Source organism: Malaya genurostris, chromosome 3, assembly GCF_030247185.1.
Source record: "Malaya genurostris strain Urasoe2022 chromosome 3, Malgen_1.1, whole genome shotgun sequence".
Lineage (NCBI taxonomy): Eukaryota > Metazoa > Arthropoda > Insecta > Diptera > Culicidae > Malaya > Malaya genurostris.
This window is the reverse complement of record NC_080572.1, coordinates 198,579,542-198,600,594: the sequence shown is the minus strand read 5'-3', so window position 1 is coordinate 198,600,594 and position 21,053 is coordinate 198,579,542. Positions and strand designations below refer to the sequence as shown.

At 35.5% G+C, this 21,053-nt stretch overlaps 1 protein-coding gene across 1 annotated transcript in view; it reads right to left on the bottom strand.

Moving 5' to 3' along the window:
- Window positions 1-7,598: 7,598 nt before the first annotated feature.
- Window positions 7,599-21,053, bottom strand: part of LOC131436438 (probable chitinase 2) — a 32,983-nt gene continuing 19,528 nt past the window's right edge. Inside the window, exons 3-4 of the mRNA XM_058605159.1 lie at window positions 8,712-8,907; window positions 7,599-8,645 (exon numbers count right to left, since the gene is read on the bottom strand). Coding sequence (XP_058461142.1) covers window positions 7,664-8,645; window positions 8,712-8,907 — 1,178 coding nt within the window. The 3' untranslated portion in view covers window positions 7,599-7,663. The remainder of the gene's footprint in view (window positions 8,646-8,711; window positions 8,908-21,053) is intronic.

Here is a 21,053-nt window from a genome sequence, read left to right as displayed (position 1 = left end):
AAAAATATGAAGTGTATCCATCAGTTTTGCTTAAATTCAGTGAGAATAACGTATAAAGCATTTGTAAATTATCTCACTTCTCTTTCAAATATATACTCACTATTTGGTATCAATACTATCACTGATTGGCAAGAAGACAAACGTAACCAAGCAGATTGAAATCGCCTTTGATAGTTCAGCTGGAATCATAACAGTGTGTCCCCTGATTTCTGGTAATAGGATCATCACCACTGAAGTTCAGTAGACTCAGTACATACATTCGAAAAAGAGCTTCATATATCTTAGTGGATTCAGCGATTCCACCGCCGACTTCAGGACGAAAAACGTGAACGTGACGTGACCAAACTGGCCAGAAATGTGTATTTCATTTATACATTCTTCACAAGCAAACTTACTCAATAAAATCGTCGCTGTTCATAGTTAATTAGCAAACATAGTCACTCAAAAAAACGACTCTATTAAATTATAGTGCTGTTTGTTTGTAAATAATTTGATTCGATAGCTGAGAAGCGACTAGCCCAAGAAACCACTAAGCCCTATAATGGCTTTTCATGTGTTTATAAAGCAGTTGCCACCAATCTGCTCTTTAGGCACACACAAAAAATTCAAAGGACATGATGGTTACTTAGTTGGTTAATATAAAGGGTGATTTTTTAAGAGCTTGAGAACTTTTTTAAACAATAAAACGCATAAAATTTGCAAAATCTCATCGGTTCTTTATTTTAAACGTTAGATTGGTACATGACATTTACTTTTTGAAGATAATTTCATTTAAATGTTGACCGCGGCTACGTCTTAGGTGGTTCATTCGGAAAGTCCAATTTTGGGCAACTTTTTCGAGCATTTCGGCCGGAATAGCCCGAATTTCTTCGGAAATGTTGTCTTCCAAAGCTGGAATAGTTACTGGCTTATTTCTGTAGACTTTAGACTTGACGTAGCCCCACAAAAAATAGTCTAAAGGCGTCAAATCGCATGATCTTGGTGGCCAACTTACCGGTCCATTTCTTGAGATGAATTGTTCTCCGAAGTTTTCCCTCAAAATGGCCATAGAATCGCGAGCTGTGTGGCATGTAGCGCCATCTTGTTGAAACCACATGTCAACCAAGTTCAGTTCTTCCATTTTTGGCAACAAAAAGTTTGTTAGCATCGAACGATAGCGATCGCCATTCACTGTAACGTTGCGTCCAACAGCATCTTTGAAAAAATACGGTCCAATGATTCCACCAGCGTACAAACCACACCAAACAGTGCATTTTTCGGGATGCATGGGCAGTTCTTGAACGGCTTCTGGTTGCTCTTCACTCCAAATGCGGCAATTTTGCTTATTTACGTAGCCATTCAACCAGAAATGAGCCTCATCGCTGAACAAAATTTGTCGATAAAAAAGCGGATTTTCCGAATGGACCACCTAAGACGCAGCCGCGGTCAACATTTAAATGAAATTATCTTCAAAAAGTAAATGTCATGTACCAATCTAACGTTTAAAATAAAGAACCGATGAGATTTTGCAAATTTTATGCGTTTTATTGTTTAAAAAAGTTCTCAAGCTCTTAAAAAATCACCCTTTATAAACAAGAACATATATTGTTTACGAACGATAAACACGACACAACAATTAGCTAATATGAACTTCAAGAAAAGCTTTGAATATTTTTCAGGATCCTGAGGATTGCTGTTGAATAGGTACTAATAATCACATCCCTGTTTGTTGAATCATCGTTTTATATGAATGTACAGTAGCGTTACTAGAACATGTATCGGAAAATAATTCTCATCCGATAGTTACTCGGTTAAACGATTATGTTAATTGACGTTAGCTTTAGATTTTAGAGTTCATGTATAGAAACACCACGTGTTCATATTTCCATTTAAGATGTAGATTTCAACCATTATAGAGAATGATAAATAATTGACAGGAGATATTATTCCATTATTTACACAATATTACCTGTATTGGTTTTGAAACGGCTCGAGAAAAGCAAGTGGCTGATTCGTCCATACTTGAATGGCCGAAAATCTGCTCGAAGTAGGTCATTCGCGGTTAAAGTGTATCACTATAGTGCTTCTCCGCTGACAGATTTGATTTTTGGTTATAAACAAACCAACACAAGCTATAAAGCATAATCTACCGGTGGAGCGGTTTTAAATACAAACAAATTTTTGATTTTCGTTTTCTAGAGTTAGCAGTCACTCTAACTGTTCTTTTGATTTCGTCTTTGAGCAATCATCTGTCGCATAAAAGCCTAACAAATTTTCTCTTGAAAATCGTACCACTAAAGATTGGATTATTGAAAATTATGAGCAATTTCTGAAGTGAATAACCACGAAGGCTAACAAATCTCTAGTTCAGGTTCTAAAAAAATTTCAATCCTAGATACGCAATAAATTACATTACCATTGTCACTCCAATTACTTGTTTTTCGCTACAATAAAATACATTTTTTACGCGTTTAGTTCTCTAACTAAAAATTAAAATGAATGAAATGAATTGAATTTTAGAACCGTTTAGAAACTCTACAAGCCAATCAAGGTACTACAAAGAATGAATACTCACTAGAATTAGTTCAATAATTCTATAACAATTTGATTCATGAACAGCAAAGGAATCGAACCAATCTTACTCCAGAACCGAACGAATGAAACAGCAAAGATTTAATTTATCTTTTTTTCAATTTTCAGTTTGATATTAAATATAGTCAAAATAGTAGTTAAATTAAGTCGTTAGGGAAACAGATCTCTTTGGGTTTCATTTCCAACTTATATATTAGCTTTAAAAGTAACAGTATTTGGCAAGGGACAGAGTCAAACTAAAAGCTCAGCTGAATTTCATTGTATTTTAGACTATCAAGCAGAAATATGAGCGCTAGAGTGTAATAATTCATTGCGACCGGCAAGGGATTATGTTGTAAATAATTTCAAGTGAGAACATAAACTGAAATGTAAATGGAATAGCATAGTTGCAGCGTTCTAGTAAATAGTAAAAGGAATAGGTTATGGCATGTGTTAGGTGGAAAATGACTGTTATGATCGTGAGAATTTCCGTGCTCTTGGTCTGAATAACCCCACAAACTAGTATTGAATTATTTTACAGCTAGCCGTTTCTCCATTCTAAGAATACCTTCAAATGGAATCTAATACATAGAATATCGTTTTCCCAAACAATAAACGAATTTCCCGGATATCTTTGTTAAAAGTAAGAAATAAGACGAAAGTAAAACCCATTAAAAAGATATATGCTCATGATATTCTTATACATACAAATTGTATTATTTGTTAACGAACGTGAATAAAACCGATGAATTAAAAATACTCGCAGAAGTTTTATTTGATATGAACAAAATTGACATTTTTACATTCCACGGAGCCTTGGTGAATTAATAGACCAACACTGAACTAGTACACGGGATTTATTCCATTTAAGGCAGGGTGAGGTACTGTCGAGTTTCCAGGCCTGGTGCACTAGAACACTTTGTTGATTAACAGTAATCTTACTTGTAAAGAGCTCTTCGCGTACTTGCTTCTACTCTTGTTCTTGTATAGGTCGAATTGTCGAGGATCGTGCTACTCCCCGGGATAATAATAATAAAGAATGTCCCAGAATGCACACGGGCGACGTTGAAAACCGCTGCCATTTCACAATTATTAAAAATCTGTCAATTTTCATGGCTGCTTCCTGTTGCTTTTACTTCTCTCAAACTACTTGTGTAGCCGTTTATTTGTTTCCATAAGGTTTTTTTTTCAAGATGTGAACTTTTAGTAGAAAAACTGCGCACATGAAAAGACATGAATTATTATGGTGATAATTCATTGACAGTGTTTGTGTATAGAAATTTTGATACATTTATCGTTGTAAACATAATTTGTCTGATAGCGCTTATATTCTTTTGGGAAATATTCGACATATGTTTTACTACCTAACCAAAAAATTAACCACTTGTGGACAAATTTTACTTGTATCTTAAAATCGCGCAAATATCACACAGTTCTTTGTTCAGTCGTTTGTAATACTTTCCGAAACCACGCTTGATTCCGTTCGTCATGTGAAAGTGGATCAGAGCGATGCTTCCCAATTACACGTTCGGCATTTTGGCAACCTTAGCAACCGATTCAGTGACGCATGTCAAAACCAAAATGACATAAAACATTCACTCGTCTTCTAGTAACCCGTTCATATTCATTGATTCATTTTCGCTGTAAATGTTCTCACATATTATTTTCATGGAAACAGGTAAGTTGGTTGAAAACATGAATGCCGGAAAAAAATTCCGTGGGACCGTGAGACCTTTCATTTGAATCTAAGTTTGTCAAAATTGGTTCAGCCATCTCATCTACGAGAAAATCTAGTGAGATTATTTGACACATACACAGACATACATACATAAACATTTCTACATTTCTCAGCTTGATGAACTGAGTCGAATGGTGTGTGACACTTTTTTTTCTAGTCGGTTTTTTAAGTAATTGCATAGCCTTTCTATACGAGAAAGGCAAAATGTGTTTAGATGAATAATGCATCTTTTTTATTTACAATCTGAAATTATTTTCTTGTACAAAAGCTAAAATGTCTTTAAAAACGTGCTTAATGCACCTTGTAGTGAGATGATACATTTTTTTATCAAACCGCATGTGTTTTTTGCATGAATATTCTTCGGTGTTTCAGTTCTTATGACATTATTTTAATGACCGTCGTTTTAAGCGGCAATTTGAGATTTCAATCAATCATTACTCTGTCATGTCTAAACTGCAAATCGGATCGAATTTGAATCTAAACGTGTGATAATCGTTTGAACATTCCATGTTATGTCGAAGTTAGAATTGGATAAAATCCATTAATTTTGTATGGTCTATTTTAATTTGAATTTTTGATTATGAAATTCGATTTGGCTTTTTTTGAGAAAACGATTGAGCTTCGAGAAACGATTCGATACTGGAACCAGAATTCGAAAATCGGTGTAGCTGAAGTCAGTTAAAATCACCTGAGTAGCTGTATTGTTTACATTTGATTCAAAATGTTTGAAAATCAGTGTATTAAATTTTTGGGTACTTTCCCAATCGAAAAATAAATACCACACTAAAACTGAAATAAGTTTATTTGGTTATTGACTATTCAAATCTGCAAACCCGATAAACCTGATTAATTTATGTGAAATAGACATTTTTATACTTATCACCCTATATCTTCTAAACCGGAAGTTGGATCTGACTAAAAAGACTGTTTTAAAGGATCTTAAAACTTCTCATTTGAATCTTAGATGATTCATAGATTTCATTTGAATCTTAGATCGGTTCATCCATCTACGGAAAAAATGAGTTACACGACTTTAATTTCGTTTCACATATCATCCTGTAGTTCCGGAACCAGAGGTCGGAACCAAATATTTTTCATGAACCTTGTTTGGGAGCGTACGACTTTTCATATGAATATGAGGTTGTAGAAAACGGTTTAGTCATTTCTGAGAAAATTGAGTGAAATTATTTGTCACACACGCATTTGCTGATCTCGACGAACTGATTCGAATGGTACATGGGTGTTATGTTCTTCCATGCATTTATTGCTGTAAGTAGTTTAAATCAATATAATTATGGAATTGTTTTCAACTCGATAATGCTAATATCATCTGGTTTATATATATCATATTCGAACGATTATGTTTCCAAAAACAAACCGTGCTAAAATCGGTCCAAAGCAAAATGTCATGAAAAAGGATGCTGTGCACAGTCTATTCGGTACTTAGAAATAATTTTCAGTATTTCACGTTGCTCCCAAACATTGCTTTGTCATACAATGCTTAAAACTCCTATTGCTGGAATAGGGGGAAAAGTCGCTTACACAAAAATATCGATATCTCCGTATAAAATGGACGGATTTTAACAATCCATAGCTTGTTGGATAGCTATTACCGTGCGGAATCTATTGGTATATGACTTTAGGCCCTCCGGGATTTATAAAAATTTTCCTAATTTTGAGCGAATTCTATACCTATTTTTTATATATATAAAAAAGGTAAAACCTTTCTTAATCCACTTCGTGGTGTGATAATGCCACTCTCGTGCCATTTAAACGGTCTAATTAAAACATTTATAAGATTCTCTCCTCGACCATTAGTATTATGAGCTTATATAATAACATAACAGCAGCTTTCAAACGAGTCTAAGAGCAAATTCTGCAGTTGGAAGTTTTATATGGGCGATCTATAATAGAACTAAAACTGAAACAAACGTTGAGCCATCTTCGAGAAAATTCAGTTGATGCAAAATATGTGGTTAGTCGGCTACGTCACTTATATTATTATATGCCCAGAACCCGAAGTGACAGCAATTTGATTGAATCATTGAATGATCAATGGCTTAATAGTAGTTTTCAAACGAGCCTAGGCTCGTTAAAATAAATTTGGTCAGTGCCTAACGGGGAAAACAGATTGGAAATGACATATGAATGCAATGTATGTAATGAAGACGGCGAAAATGTTACCGCAAAGACGGGACTCGAATCCGTAGCTAGCTCCTAATCGGTGAAATTGTTTTACCAATTAAACTACCCTGCATATGAAAACTCATGAAGAGAAAGCTCAATTGACTAGAAGAACCAAGCATACTATGCTTTACTTGGCCACCACAACATTCAATTATAGTCCTTTATCTTTGGAAATGCAGTCAACAGAAAACAAACACACATCGCGTCACAAGTCTATCCTCGCTATTCTGTTTTGCAACCAGCCACTGATTTGAGATTTTGTTTTTTTTTGTTTCTTTTGCTGTCTAGGGGGTACATCAGCGTCATCATCTATTTGATGATCTCAGCTGATATGTGCTAGCAGCAATGACGATTGGGATCTCGAACACAATACACTGAAGTCTTTTTTATACGAGTTTACGTACCGCATAACTCTGAAAATTCGCATAAAAAACCGCATAATTCTGAAACTTCGCATAAAAAAACCGCATAAGGGAAACCGCATAAATCTGGAAATTCGCATAAAAAACCGCATAACTCTGAAACTTAGCATAAAAAACCGCTTAACTCTGAAAATTCGCATAAAAAAGACCTCAGTGTATATTGAAGATTTTTTGCAGTAAACATCAGACGGATCATGCACGATAGCTTATACACTGAGGTCTTTTTTTATGCGGTTTTTTATGCGACTTTTTTTATGCGAATTTTTAGAGTTATGCGGGTTTTTTATGCGAAGTTTCAGAGTTATGCGTTTTTTTTATGCGAATTTTCAGAGTTATGCGGTTTTTTTATGCGGTACGTAAACTCGCATAAAAAAGACTTCAGTGTAATTGTATTTTGAACAAAATTGACGTTCACATTATATATCGCTAGTGCGAAAGAGTGAAGAGATATCAAAGCTTGATGAACGGAGCTCTCCTAAACGATCTGCGTTCGGACCTAGCAGTTACTGGTACTGATTAATAATTGCAGAGGTTACCAAGAGTTTTACATTGAAGGATGATATGACAAAATATTACGTACGGTAATTTTCGTATGAAGATCGCTGTTTATGCTGCCTATATGTGTTTTATTTCCAACTGTAGCACATATACTGAACAGGTTTTTCAAAACCTCGTTATCAATCGAAACATGAAAACGCAAATTTATTTACACAAATTACATATAATTTATTTACATAAAACTTATCCTACAACTCCGTTCGTCGACTCAGAAAAGCCTAACCAGCGCGTATGCTATCACTAAGCCTAACCCATTGATTAATATACTCTTAGCTGCTGCGGAACTCGGCACTTTGGGTGTGGATCCTTCAACATCATCGGGCAAATCGGAGATTTCATTCTCCTGGTTCAGTTCATCAATTGCCACCAAAATAGCATCGTTGACCGTCGTGAGTAGCTTGTACTTGTCCTTCACTGGAGACGGAATGCTAAGCTTAATTTTTTCTCGATCTCCAAAGTCGGCGTAAGTGTCCTTTTCCGGTTCACACAACCCATTGAAATCATCCGTATCAACGGACCAAATCATCAAACCCCCCAGATTTTGACGAATCGAAAATCGAACTTTATTCGCAATTGAGCGGGTACTATCGTAAATCACCACTTTCGTCATGTTACCATCTAGCATGGTAGCGACTGCTTCGGATGCTGTTGCATCCCAGGAAACGTTCCAACCGTCGGGATTATCTTTCAATGTTTCACAAACCTCATTGTATCCCATGAAGCCATTCTCGTTGGTTGATGGCCCAGCAAAACCTTTGTCATCTGACTCATCGCCAATCTTTGCACGTTTCAATGGAGACACGAACGTTCTTCCGTAAAACGGTAAACCCATGACAATCTTATTGGACGGTGCTCCCAAGGCCAACAAGTGTTCGATTGTGTATTCGACGTTCAATACGTCACGACTTTGCAGGGGTGCATTCGGACCGATCTTTCTGTTCCAGCTGCCGTTATAATCGTAACACATTATATGGAGAAAGTCCAAATATTTGGACAGTGTTTTGATGTCGTACGCAGCATCAATCGTATCTTTACCAGCTCCAATTGCCGACGTCAATAGCAGGTTGCTCTTCTTGAATTGCTGACTTAATTCCTTAACAAGTGCAACGAAGTTTTCGCGATCGTACGGTTTGCCGCCCCGTTGTGTTGGATATTCCCAATCGAGATCCAACCCATCGAAATTGTACCGTCTGAAAAACAAAAATGAAATGTAAATTGAATGAATGATAAAGTATCAGGAGAAGAAGGTAACAAACTTGACAAATTCCAGTGCATTCTTTACGAACGCCTGACGCCTCTCTGGGTTCGCCGCCATATCGGAATATCGTTCTGAGCCTTCGTTCCAACCGCCGATGGCGATCAAAACTTTGAGGTGGTGATTAGTGGCACGCATACCAACTAGTTTCTCATAACCACCTTTTCCATAGTTTTCTTTTAGATCTTGCCACGGGTCTACAAATAGAAAGCGGAAATAGAAAAAAAACGATAAAGATCTAATCTACACAAGCTTGAAACAGATACTTCAGATTGCTCAAGAAGGCACTTAAGAATAAATTATTATGGTAGGGTAACCATCAGAATTGTATACCCAAGGAAAATCTTAAATTTACATATTACCGGTCCACATGAATGGGGCTTGAAGATCAATTAAAACGATTTCACTTGTACAATAATTGGATCAACTACCCCATGTAAGAACACCATCGTTCGTGGCAACGTTATACGTGATGTTTTATGCATCGTTGGTTCTCTGATAGGGCACATAACGATAAAATCTATATGACATTCAATTAGTCTTTTTGGTTGCACAATCGGCTAACAAAGAACATATATTTTCAGTTAACCTAGTCGCATTCGTTTATGAGTTAAAATAATGAACACCGAGCAAATATTATTATTTATTCCAAGTAGTAAGTTTTTTTAAGACTAATAATTAATCGATCTTTTTAGAGTTAACTGTCCATTGAATTATTTTCCGAACTAATCAGTCATTTTAGGAATCTATTCAAGACCGATCGAGTCTAGTTAATTTATACACTTCAAAATAATCCTGGATCACCCCAGAAAGGCACCATATCATACAACAATGTATGCCTCCAATGACTATGGTGATCTCCAAGCATTCCGTAATGAGCTTTCTACTTTCCAGCCGGAAGTGAAATTCTCATATCAAATCGAACGAAGAGATGAATTTGGAGTCTTGTAAAATGAACTGAATTACAAACACCCTTTTAAGGTAGTCTAGAGTGGTTTATAAAACCAAAGTACCAATCAAATTTAAAATGAACTAAAGTAAATACTTAGTATAGCCCCTTCCCAAGCAGTTCTAATGAAAAATAACCTTTTTTAATGTGAAATTATGTCTTTCTCATATTATTTATTTTTTCTTAAATATTACATCAATAATAATCAAAATACTACAAATTGAAAAAGCTTAGATCCCAGTTTTCAAGGCTTCATTTGCATAATACTTAAACGCTACGTTCGAATTTAAGTGAGTTTGATTTAGTGAAAATCTGATATGAGTTTATTTAGGCCTACACTATTTTGATCTGCAATATGAAGAAACTTAGTAACCAATTTAAAGAATTCGCTTCTCATCACATTGTTAATTATGAAAAAACTCTTGGATTCAACAATTTTACACTAAGCACCCTATCTCCGGAACCGGAACTTGAAAATCGGGATATTCTTATGGTATCTGAAGACCCCTCAGTAGAATCGAAGATGGTAAAAATCGGTTAAGCCATCTTCGAAAGAAGTTACTGACACTATTTTTACCTTTTTGGCGCATGTCATTCCGGAGCTGGTAGTTGAAAGTCAGGAACTTTGTATAATCTATAGTAAAGCTTGCTTCAGATAGAATTGGAACAAATACAAAATCGATAATTTATTATTGAATTCAAGATCTTTTTTTATACAAATGTAGCGTTTTCTTCATACTTTTAAGAAAAAATACGGATAAAATTATTCGTCACGGTTTCGAAGGAATTCTCGATTTTTTCCTGTAACATGGCTCATTAGGCGGCGCACACCTTCATCCATCGTTTTAGCTATCTTATTCCACCAGGTCGTCATCTGATTGATGTCTTTGACAAACCTTTCCCTTTGCCTTGAGTCTTCTCTTCATGATTGTCCAGTATTTCTAAATAGGGCGGAACTGGAGGCAGTTGGGTGGGTTAAGGTTTTTCGGAACAAACTGGACCCCTTTCTATGCATACCATTCTTGAACGACTTTGCTGTAATGACTGCTTGCCAAATCTGGCCAAAACATTACGGGATGGTCGTGGGATCGAATGAACGGCAAAATTCGTTTTTGGAGACATTTTTTTAGTATAGTTCCGGTGTCATTGTCGTATTTGTAACGAAAACTTTCGTTTTTTTTTGCCACAGCTGCAAATGCCGTGCCAAATCATAAAAACAAATTTAAATTTGGTTGGAACATCTCCCCGAACCGTTGCCAAGTAAATTTTTTGACCTGGAATTTGCTCGAAGTCAGCCTTGACATAGGTTTCATCGTCCCTCAGAAGACACCCGTCGAACTTGGTCAGCACCTGGTCATATAGTTCCCGAGCACGAATTTTGACCACACTATTCTGTTTTATGGTCCGATTTGGCTGTTTGCTAGCTCGATACGACTTGATTTCTTCCCGGATTCGAGTTCTCCTCACGGTACTATGGGCAGCACCGAATTTTTTGGCCAAATCACGGTCCGACAGATTAGGATTCCTCTTAATCGTCTTCAAAATCTTACCACGCAGTTTCCGGAAGACAGTTCCACTCCGACGATTGGCTTGAGGCTTCCGAATCGTTGTCAATGTTTCCTTATACCGTTTGATAACGCGCCATACGGTATTTCTGAACAATTTCAGCTGTGATTTATTAATTTTTAGTTTGACGTAAAGCCGCCATGACTATGTTCAGTTTTTGCAATGACTGAGCGGAAATATATATTGGAGAAGCCAAGTGAAAGAAAAACTAACAGAAAAGATGAATTTTTGGAAAAAGATACGCTCAGAGACAGGACTCGAACCTGCGTTCTTATGCATTCCGTGCATACGCGCTACCATTTCGCCACTCTGATCTTGTTTTAGCCACTGCAAAACTCGAAACAGACACAGTAGCAACGTACATCGAACATGGTCTACATCCTGGCCGTCTTACCCGACCGATATCTCACATCCAAACATCTTCTCTGTTCATCAACACTAGTCCTCTCGCTTTATACCTATTTCTCCGATCAAGCATTGAGTAGGAGAGTGTATTTATAATCGCTTGTCACCTTCTTAATGGTGCCAGTCGCTGGCTGGACATCGTCAGCGACAGACCCCTATGAAGGTTGTATTGATTGTCTGCCCTTTCCTACCAGAAGCAGATTGTTACGGAAAATCAAACCGCAATTGTTTTTAACGATTTATTAATTTTTAGTTTGACGTAAAGCCGCCATGACTATGTTCAGTTTTTGCAATGACTGAGCGGAAATATATATTGGAGAAGCCAAGTGAAAGAAAAACTAACAGAAAAGATGAATTTTTGGAAAAAGATACGCTCAGAGACAGGACTCGAACCTGCGTTCTTATGTATTCCGTGCATACGCGCTACCATTTCGCCACTCTGATCTTGTTTTAGCCACTGCAAAACTCGAAACAGACACAGTAGCAACGTACATCGAACATGGTCTACATCCTGGCCGTCTCACCCGACCGATATCTCACATCCAAACATCTTCTCTGTTCATCAAACACTGACTAGTGACGATGTCCAGCCAGCGACTGGCACCATTAAGAAGGTGACAAGCGATTATAAATACACTCTCCTACTCAATGCTTGATCGGAGAAATAGGTATACAGCGAGAGGACTAGTGTTTGATGAACAGAGAAGATGTTTGGATGTGAGATATCGGTCGGGTGAGACGGCCAGGATGTAGACCATGTTCGATGTACGTTGCTACTGTGTCTGTTTCGAGTTTTGCAGTGGCTAAAACAAGATCAGAGTGGCGAAATGGTAGCGCGTATGCACGGAATGCATAAGAACGCAGGTTCGAGTCCTGTCTCTGAGCGTATCTTTTTCCAAAAATTCATCTTTTCTGTTAGTTTTTCTTTCACTTGGCTTCTCCAATATATATTTCCGCTCAGTCATTGCAAAAACTGAATTTCAGCTGTTTAGCTAGCCTAGATGCAGACCACAATGGATTTTCCAAATAACTGCACAATTTGTTTCCTTCTTCCGGCTTCCATATTGATTGTTTACAAAGTACAGTCGATTTGCGGAATGTCAAAAATCATACGTGAAGCTGACAAAATTCCCGACACGTGGGCGCCAAGAACTTCCGAATCCGTCCACCAGGAGCGCCACAATATGAGCGAAAGTGTGTTCCAATTCTAAATGAAGCAAGCTTTATAATCTAAGTTTGTGAAAATCGGTTCAGCTATCCTCAAAAAAATTGAGAGACATTATTTTCACTTCTTGGTGCATACCACCCTGTAATTCCGGAACCGGAAGTTGGATCCAAATGAAATCTAGGAGCTGTGTATGGGACCAGGAGACTTTTCATGTAAATTGAAGTTTCTGAAAATTGGTTTTGCCGTCTCTGAGTAAAGTGAGTGGCAATATTACATACGTACATAGACAAACATTTGCTCAGTTCGTCGACCTGCGTCGAATGGTATATGACATTCGGTCTTCCGGACCTCGGTTCATAGTTCAGTTTTCACAGTAATTTCTATACGAGAAAGGCAAAATGAGCAAATGGCATAAATAAACTCTTGAATGTCCCAGGAACTTCTTCTAATACTTCAATCGAAGTGAAGTAAACAATTTGTTTTTTTTAGAAAAAGTGTATTCTATGCTCCACGTTAAAATTCGCATGAGTACATTAAAAACGAGACATCGGCATTGCGAATCTAACGCAATGTCGTCGTTGCCAAGGCTGTTTTAATTGTGGTAATTCGCATTCATAAGACATCTATCCAATGTTAAACCACTGACATATAAAAGCTTATTCGCTTAGATAAAAACGAGTCAATTAAACGACATAAAAGTAGCAGGATATACCTGAAATTTACCAAAATAGCCTCAGAAACCAATTCCAACTCTCAATGAAAGAAATCAAACTTTTGTTTTCTCAAACTGTGAGCATGCTCAAAATCATGCACAGCAGTTTGAAAACGATGTCTCGCGGAAATATAATCATAAGCGAGGCAAATTAAGAAACTTAGAAATAAGAAGGCTCCTGGCAATGACGGAATTACTAAAGTAATTTCTATTCTCAAACCCGATACAAAATCAACAGAAAAATCCAGATAGTTTCCTTTCTTCTATCTATTTGAATATCATCTTGAGCATTCAACTACTCATCAACTAGCCTCTATAATAACATTTGAGTTCTATAAATTTGTACACGAAAAATAAAATTTTGCTAAACAGGTCCTAATATACGTCAAAATTTCCCTTTTACCTACAGTTTTCAGTTTTCACAACCGATTTTGATCATTTTGGGGCATTGTGAAAGTTCTGAAACTATTTTTTTAATATATGGTTTTCCTTACCAGTTTAAAACGGTATTTATCCCGATATATTTGTGAGAAACAAATGCAAGTAACAAATGTATATGTTTTAAGCAAAAGATCTACAGAAGATGAGATATCATGTGTTGCAAGCAACTAAATATTGGTATAAAAATTACGAGATATTCCACTATAACGAATGAGTCTTTTCTCTTTTATTTCGCTTACTATGTTTAGATATTTTGCTGACAAAAAAAGTTATAATCAAATTTCCGTATTTTCAGCTTCCAACAAAACACTAACGAAGTGCTCTCGTGAGATACATTTCTAACCCTGGACATCTTTAGAAGGTTACAACGGGTGTTTTTTTTAAGAGGTTTGTTTATTCAATAGAGATTACTCTATTGTCTGAAAGTTATTTTGACAGTGTAAAGTGACGTCTCAACTCAGAATTGTTTGGCGAATCATCATGAATAGGCTAACTCCAGAACAACGCTTCTAAATCGTGGAAATATATTTTCAAAATCAGTGTTCAATTGAAACTGTTTATAGCGCAAAATTCTCTTCAGTGATGAGGCGCATTTTTGGTTGATTGGATACGTCAACAAGCAAAATTGTCGTATTTGAACCAAATATAATCCACACTCCATTCAAGAATTACCGATTAATCCAGATAAATGTACTGTTTATGGGCGTCGGAATCATCGGTCTTCATACACGGAGAACCCTTCGATCATAAATTTGCGATATCGCAGTTTTTGATTTTTGCGATAGTTGATTTAACTAAATTCTTTTTGATTCAACCAAAATGGTTTTTGATTTGCATATGTTCAAGTAGTTGAAAAATATGTTGTTTTGAATGCTGTCAAATGCCGGAGACAGTTGAAAGCAAAACAATAATCGCAATGCAAAATCAACAACTTTTTTAGTTGAAATCTGTTCGCGTCGCTTCAAAATGTCAATGAAAACAACATCGATGATTAAAGCGTTTGGTGAAATTGTGTTCATTCGATTTGAGAATTTTATGATAACAAGTGTTTATCTAACAGCGGTGTTGTGATAAAGTTAACCTTGTTTGAGATGAAAAAGATTTGGTGACAAATTAGAAAATGTTAATGAATGATCATCTCGTAATCTTTCAGGTATGTGCAAAAATTTAATGCTTCAAATTCGATCATTATTTACTTCCAGCTGTTTGATACCGATGATGATGTTCATGCATTAGCAATAACACGCTTTTTGACATGAATTTAATTTATAAAAGTAACAGGAGCGAAGGGTTTCAAACGCCCAGAACGCGCTGCGATTGAATGGCACGTTTGAATTGCCGTCGCAAAATTCCAATTCACAGCGGTTGATGCACCCAAGCTCATATAAATTGACTAAAATTATCAGTGCATAACTTTAGTTCAACCGTTTGAAGGCATCATTTTAGGTAAATTTAATAATTTCGCTAATTTACTCGCCCCTCCGGGCACTTTTGCTGATTAAAAACGTTTTTCTACATCAATCATTTCCGATCGAATCAGAAGTATTTTTTTTAGAATTTAGTTCTTTACTGATCTCAAAACAAACAAACAAATAAAACCGATTTATTTATCAACTAACAGAATTTTGTTTCAATAACAACACCAGTTATTTCAACTAAAATATTTGTTGAAATTGAAAGGTATGTGTCTTCACTAATTGACAGCATTTTTTTTCAAACTGTTAAATTAGTTGTTTCAACCATCGTTTCTGCTAATCGAAAAACATAAATGTTTAGTTAAAACAACAATCGATTAGTTGTACCAAATTTTAACCAATCGAATTCAGAAAATCAACTAATATTCTGGTTGAAATGGGATCGCGGGTGGTTCCGTGTATCTTCAAAAACGAGGAAGGACGACGCGTTACCGTGAAAGATCAATGAATTTTTGTTGCCAAATCTTCAACATATGGATGTGCAGTTCGGTTTCATATCACATTCAAGTCAGTCGATAAACCAAAACCGCTTACGTTCGGGACAGTAGAAACCACACGGAACCACCCGCGATCCCATTTCAACGAGAATATTAGTTGATTTTCTGAATTCGATTGGTTAAAATTTGGTACAACTAATCGATTGTTGTTTTAACTAAACTGTCATTTTTGTTTTTCGATTAGCAGAAACGATGGTTGAAACAACTAATTTAACTGTTTAAAAAAATGCTGTCAATTAGTGAGGACACATACCTTTTAATTTCAACAAATATTTTAGTTGAAATAACTGGTGTTGTTATTGAAACAAAATTCTGTTAGTTGAAAAATAAATCGGTTTTATTTGTTTGTTTGTTTTGAGATCAGTAAAGATCTAAATTCTAAAAAAAAATACTTCTGACTCGATCGGAAATGATTTATGTAGAAAAACGTTTTTAATCAGCAAAAGTGCCCGGAGGGGCGAGTAAATTAGCGAAATTATTAAATTTACCTAAAATGATGCCTTCAAACGGTTGAACTAAAGTTATGCACTGATAATTTTAGTCAATTTATATGAGCTTGGGTGCATCAACCGCTGGGAATTGGAATTTTGCGACGGCAATTCAAACGCGCCATTCAATCGCAGCGCGTTCTGTGCGTTTGAAACCCTTCGCTCCTGTTACTTTTATAAATTAAATTCATATCAAAAAGCGTTTTATTGCTAATGCATGAACATCATCATCGGTATTAAACAGCTGGAAGTAAAACAGTCTGCTGGAAGTAAATCAATGATCGAATTTGAAGTATAAAATGTTTGCGCATACCTGAAAGATTACGAGATGATCATTCATTAACATTTTCTAATTTGTCACCAAATCTTTTTCATCTCAAACAAGGTTAACTTTATCACAACACCGCTGTTAGATAAACACTTGTTATCATAAAATTCTCAAATCGAATGAACACAATTTCACCAAACGCTTTAACCATCGATGTTGTTTTCATTGACATTTTGAAGCGACGCGAACAGATTTCAACTAAAAAAGTTGTTGATTTTGCATTGCGATTATTGTTTTGCTTTCAACTGTCTCCGGCATTTGACAGCATTCAAAACAACATATTTTTCAACTACTTGAATATATGCAAATCAAAAACCAATTTGGTTGAATCAAAAAGAAATTAGTTAAATCAACTATCGCAAAAATCAAGAACTGCGATATCGCAATTTTATGATCGAAGGGTTTTCCGTGCAAGTACAGTATTTTTTTTTTTTTTTTTTTTTTTTTTTTAAATAACTATTTATTGGAATATGAGTTAAAATTAAATTATTAAGATTTAAATTGGGTGTTCAGCCACAAGTGGTGACTTTTCAGCCCTGTTATATATATATATATATGATTTGGTTATTACCATGAAGACATCATTTGCTTCCGCAATTCTGAGATTTTTGTGTAGGGAAAATTCTAAACCTACTTGTATTGTGTAATGGGGAAAAGGAACTTATATACTAACTTACTAACTAATACAGAGAGCGAATCGATTCAATTGAAGATTGCATCGATTTTTGTCGGAATTTGCTTATAATATTATGTGACATTACATCTAATGGTTCTATATTTGTGAGTCTGTGTAACTCATTTGTACTAAACCAGGGAGGACGCTTCAGAATCATTTTCAGAATTTTATTCTGAATCCTTTGAAGCGTTTTCTTCCTGGTGGAACAACAGCTTGACCAAATTGGTACCGCATAAAGCATGGCTGGTCTGAAAATTTGTTTATAAATTAACAATTTGTTTTTTAGACAGAGCTTAGAATTTCTGTTTATAAGAGGATATAAACATTTAATATATTTATTACACTTTGCCTGGATTCCTTCAATGTGATCCTTGAAAGTGAGTTTTTTGTCATACGTTAAACCTAAGTATTTAGCTTGATCAGACCATGTCAATTCCAAGCCATTCAATTTGAGAATGTGATTATTGTTTGGTTTAAGAAAAGAAGCTCTTGGCTTGTGAGGAAAGATAATTAATTGCGTTTTTGCTGCATTTGGTTTAATTTTCCATTTTGACAGATAATCACTGAAAATATTTAAACTTCTTTGTAGGCGACTGCAGATCACTCTTAGATTTCTACCTGTGGCTAACAGACTTGTGTCGTCACAGAATAGCGATTTCTGACAACCAACGGGTAGATTTGGAAGATCAGAAGTGAAAATATTATACAAGATTGGAGCTACACTCGAACCCTGCGGAACACCGGCTCGTACGGGTAGCAATTCAGATTTACAATTCTGATAGCTAACCTGAAGAGTACGATCAGTTAAATAATTTTGAATCATTTTGATCAAATAAATAGGAAACTGGAAATCAGACATTTTTGCTATTAAACCTTTGTGCCAAACACTGTCGAATGCTTTTTCTATGTCTAGAAGAGCAACTCCAGTGGATAACCCAGAAGATTTATTTGATTTTATCATGTTCGTTACTCTGACAAGTTGATGAGTAGTTGAATGTTCATGACGAAATCCAAACTGCTCTGGTAAAAAAATTGAATTCTCATTTATATGAGTCATCATTCTTAACAAGATAATTTTTTCAAAAAGTTTACTGATAGAAGAAAGTAAGCTAATTGGGCGATAACTTGATGTTTCTGCTGGGTTTTTATCAGGTTTTAGGATAGGAATTACTTTAGCGTTTTTCCATCTTTTTGGGAAGTAAGCTAATGAAAAACACTTGTTGAAAATTTTAACCAGGAGTCTCAAGGCAACATCGGGAAGATTTTTAATAAGAATATTAAAAATTCCATCATTACCAGGAGCCTTCATGTTTTTAAGTTTTCTAATAATTGATTTAATTTCATCAAAATTCGTCTCAATAATGTCATCGTGTGATAACACTTGAGTTGAAATATGATCATATTTCAGTGAGACTTCATTTTCAATAGGACTCACAACGTTCAAATTAAAATTGTGGACACTCTCGAACTGCTGAGCAAGTTTTTGAGCTTTTTCGCCATTTGTAAGAAGTATTTGATTTCCTTCCTTGAGAGCAGGAATAGGTTTCTGAGGTTTCTTAAGAACCTTAGAAAGTTTCCAGAAAGGTTTAGAATATGGTTTAATTTGTTCAACTTCTTTAGCGAAATTTTCATTTCGCAAAAGAGTAAATCTATGTTTAATTTCTTTTTGTAAATCCTTAACTATGTTTTTCATAGCAGGATCACGAGAACGTTGATATTGTCGTCGACGAACATTCTTCAACCGAATGAGCAGTTGAAGATTGTCATCGATGATAGGAGAATTTAATTTAGTTTGAGCTTTGGGAACTGAAAGATTTCTAGCTTCGATAATATAATGATTCAAATTATCAATTGCTGTGTCGATATCCGCAGAATTTTCTAAAATAGTTTCATGATCCACATGATTTTCAATGTGAGATCTGTAATCCAACCAATTTGCTCTATGATAGTTGAAAATAGAACTAATTGGATTAATTATAGCTTCGTTGGAAAGTCTGAATGTTACAGGAAGATGATCTGAGTCAAAATCAGCATGAGTAATCGGTTCACTACAAATGTGACTTTGATCTGTTAGAACCAGATCAATTGTAGACGGGTTTTTCACGGAAGAGAAACAAGTAGGATTACTGGGATGAAGAACTGTAAAGTAACCAGCTGAGAGTTGATTATGAAGTATTTTACCATTACTGTTATTTTGCCTACAATTCCACTGGACATGCTTAGCATTTAAGTCCCCTATTACGAAAAATTTCGATCGATATCTTGTAAGTTTTTGCAAATCGCCTTTAAAGAAATTTAATTGTTCGCCGGTGCATTGGAATGGCAAATATGCTCCAGCGATGAAATAAATTCCATGAATGGTTTCAACTTCGATTCCCAAGCTTTCAATAACTTTAGTATTGAAAGAAGGTAAAATTCGATGTTTAATTTGCCGTTGGACAAAAATGGCAACTCCACCACCAATTCCAGTAAACCTGTCAAATCGATGAACCACATAATGTGGATTACTTTTCAATTTTACATTTGGTTTAAGAAAAGTTTCTGTCACAATGGCAATATGAATTTTGTGATCTTTGAGAAAATTATAAAATTCATCTTCACTCGATTTCAAAGATCGAGCATTCCAATTTAAAATATTCAAATAATTATTTAACATCACTGTTAAATTTTAAATTCATTATAATATTATTTGCAAATTTCCATCCGATTTGAAATGCTTCAAAAAGTGATGAAGTCGAATTCATTTGGATGATCATTTGAAAAAGTTGATCTTGTAGGTAGATCATTTTATTTTCAGTTATATCGCCTAAATCGACTTCATTTAAAGAAGCGAATGGCATTGAAGGAATATTTGTAGGTAGACTGCCATTAGAAGAAGATGATTTGGCCGGTCTACCTATTAATAAATTGTTTTCGTTAGAAGAAGAACTGCAAGGCGGTCCTGTGTTTTGATTATTTACATTAGAAGAAATAGGAGATAGATTTCTACCTAATATACCAGCATAACTGACATTAGAAGAAGATGATGACGAGGTCGATCTACCTGTCAATAAATTGTTTTCGTTAGAAGACGAATTGGCAGGTGCCTTAGAAGAATTTTCAGGTATGTTCTGTAAATTTAAGGTCGTTGATTTGACTTGTTGTCTAAGCGAACGAGCGTTTAAAATTTTTTCCCTGACAGGACATTTCAAATAATTGGATTTATGATTTCCATTGCAATTTGAACATGAAAATTTATCAGTGGTTTCATTCATTGGACAAGCGTCTTTCGAATGCGATTTACCACAATTCAAACACCGTATATCCATATGACAATTTTTGGTTCCATGACCGAAGCCTTGGCAACGACGACATTGCGTTAAGTTTGCAATACGATTATGCCGTTTATAATGTTCCCAATGAATTTTAATGTGGGAAATGAAACGTACTTTTTCTAAAGTTTTCAAATTGTTTACATCACTTCGATTGAAGTGTATTAGGTAAAGTTCATGGGAAATTCCAGAGCGTGGTTTAGAAGTACCATTCGCTCTTTTTTTCATAAGTATTACTTGGGAAGGGGCAAAACCAAGCAATTCTTTTAGTTCATTTTTAATTTCATCAATACTTTGATCATTTGATAATCCTTTCAAGACAGCCTT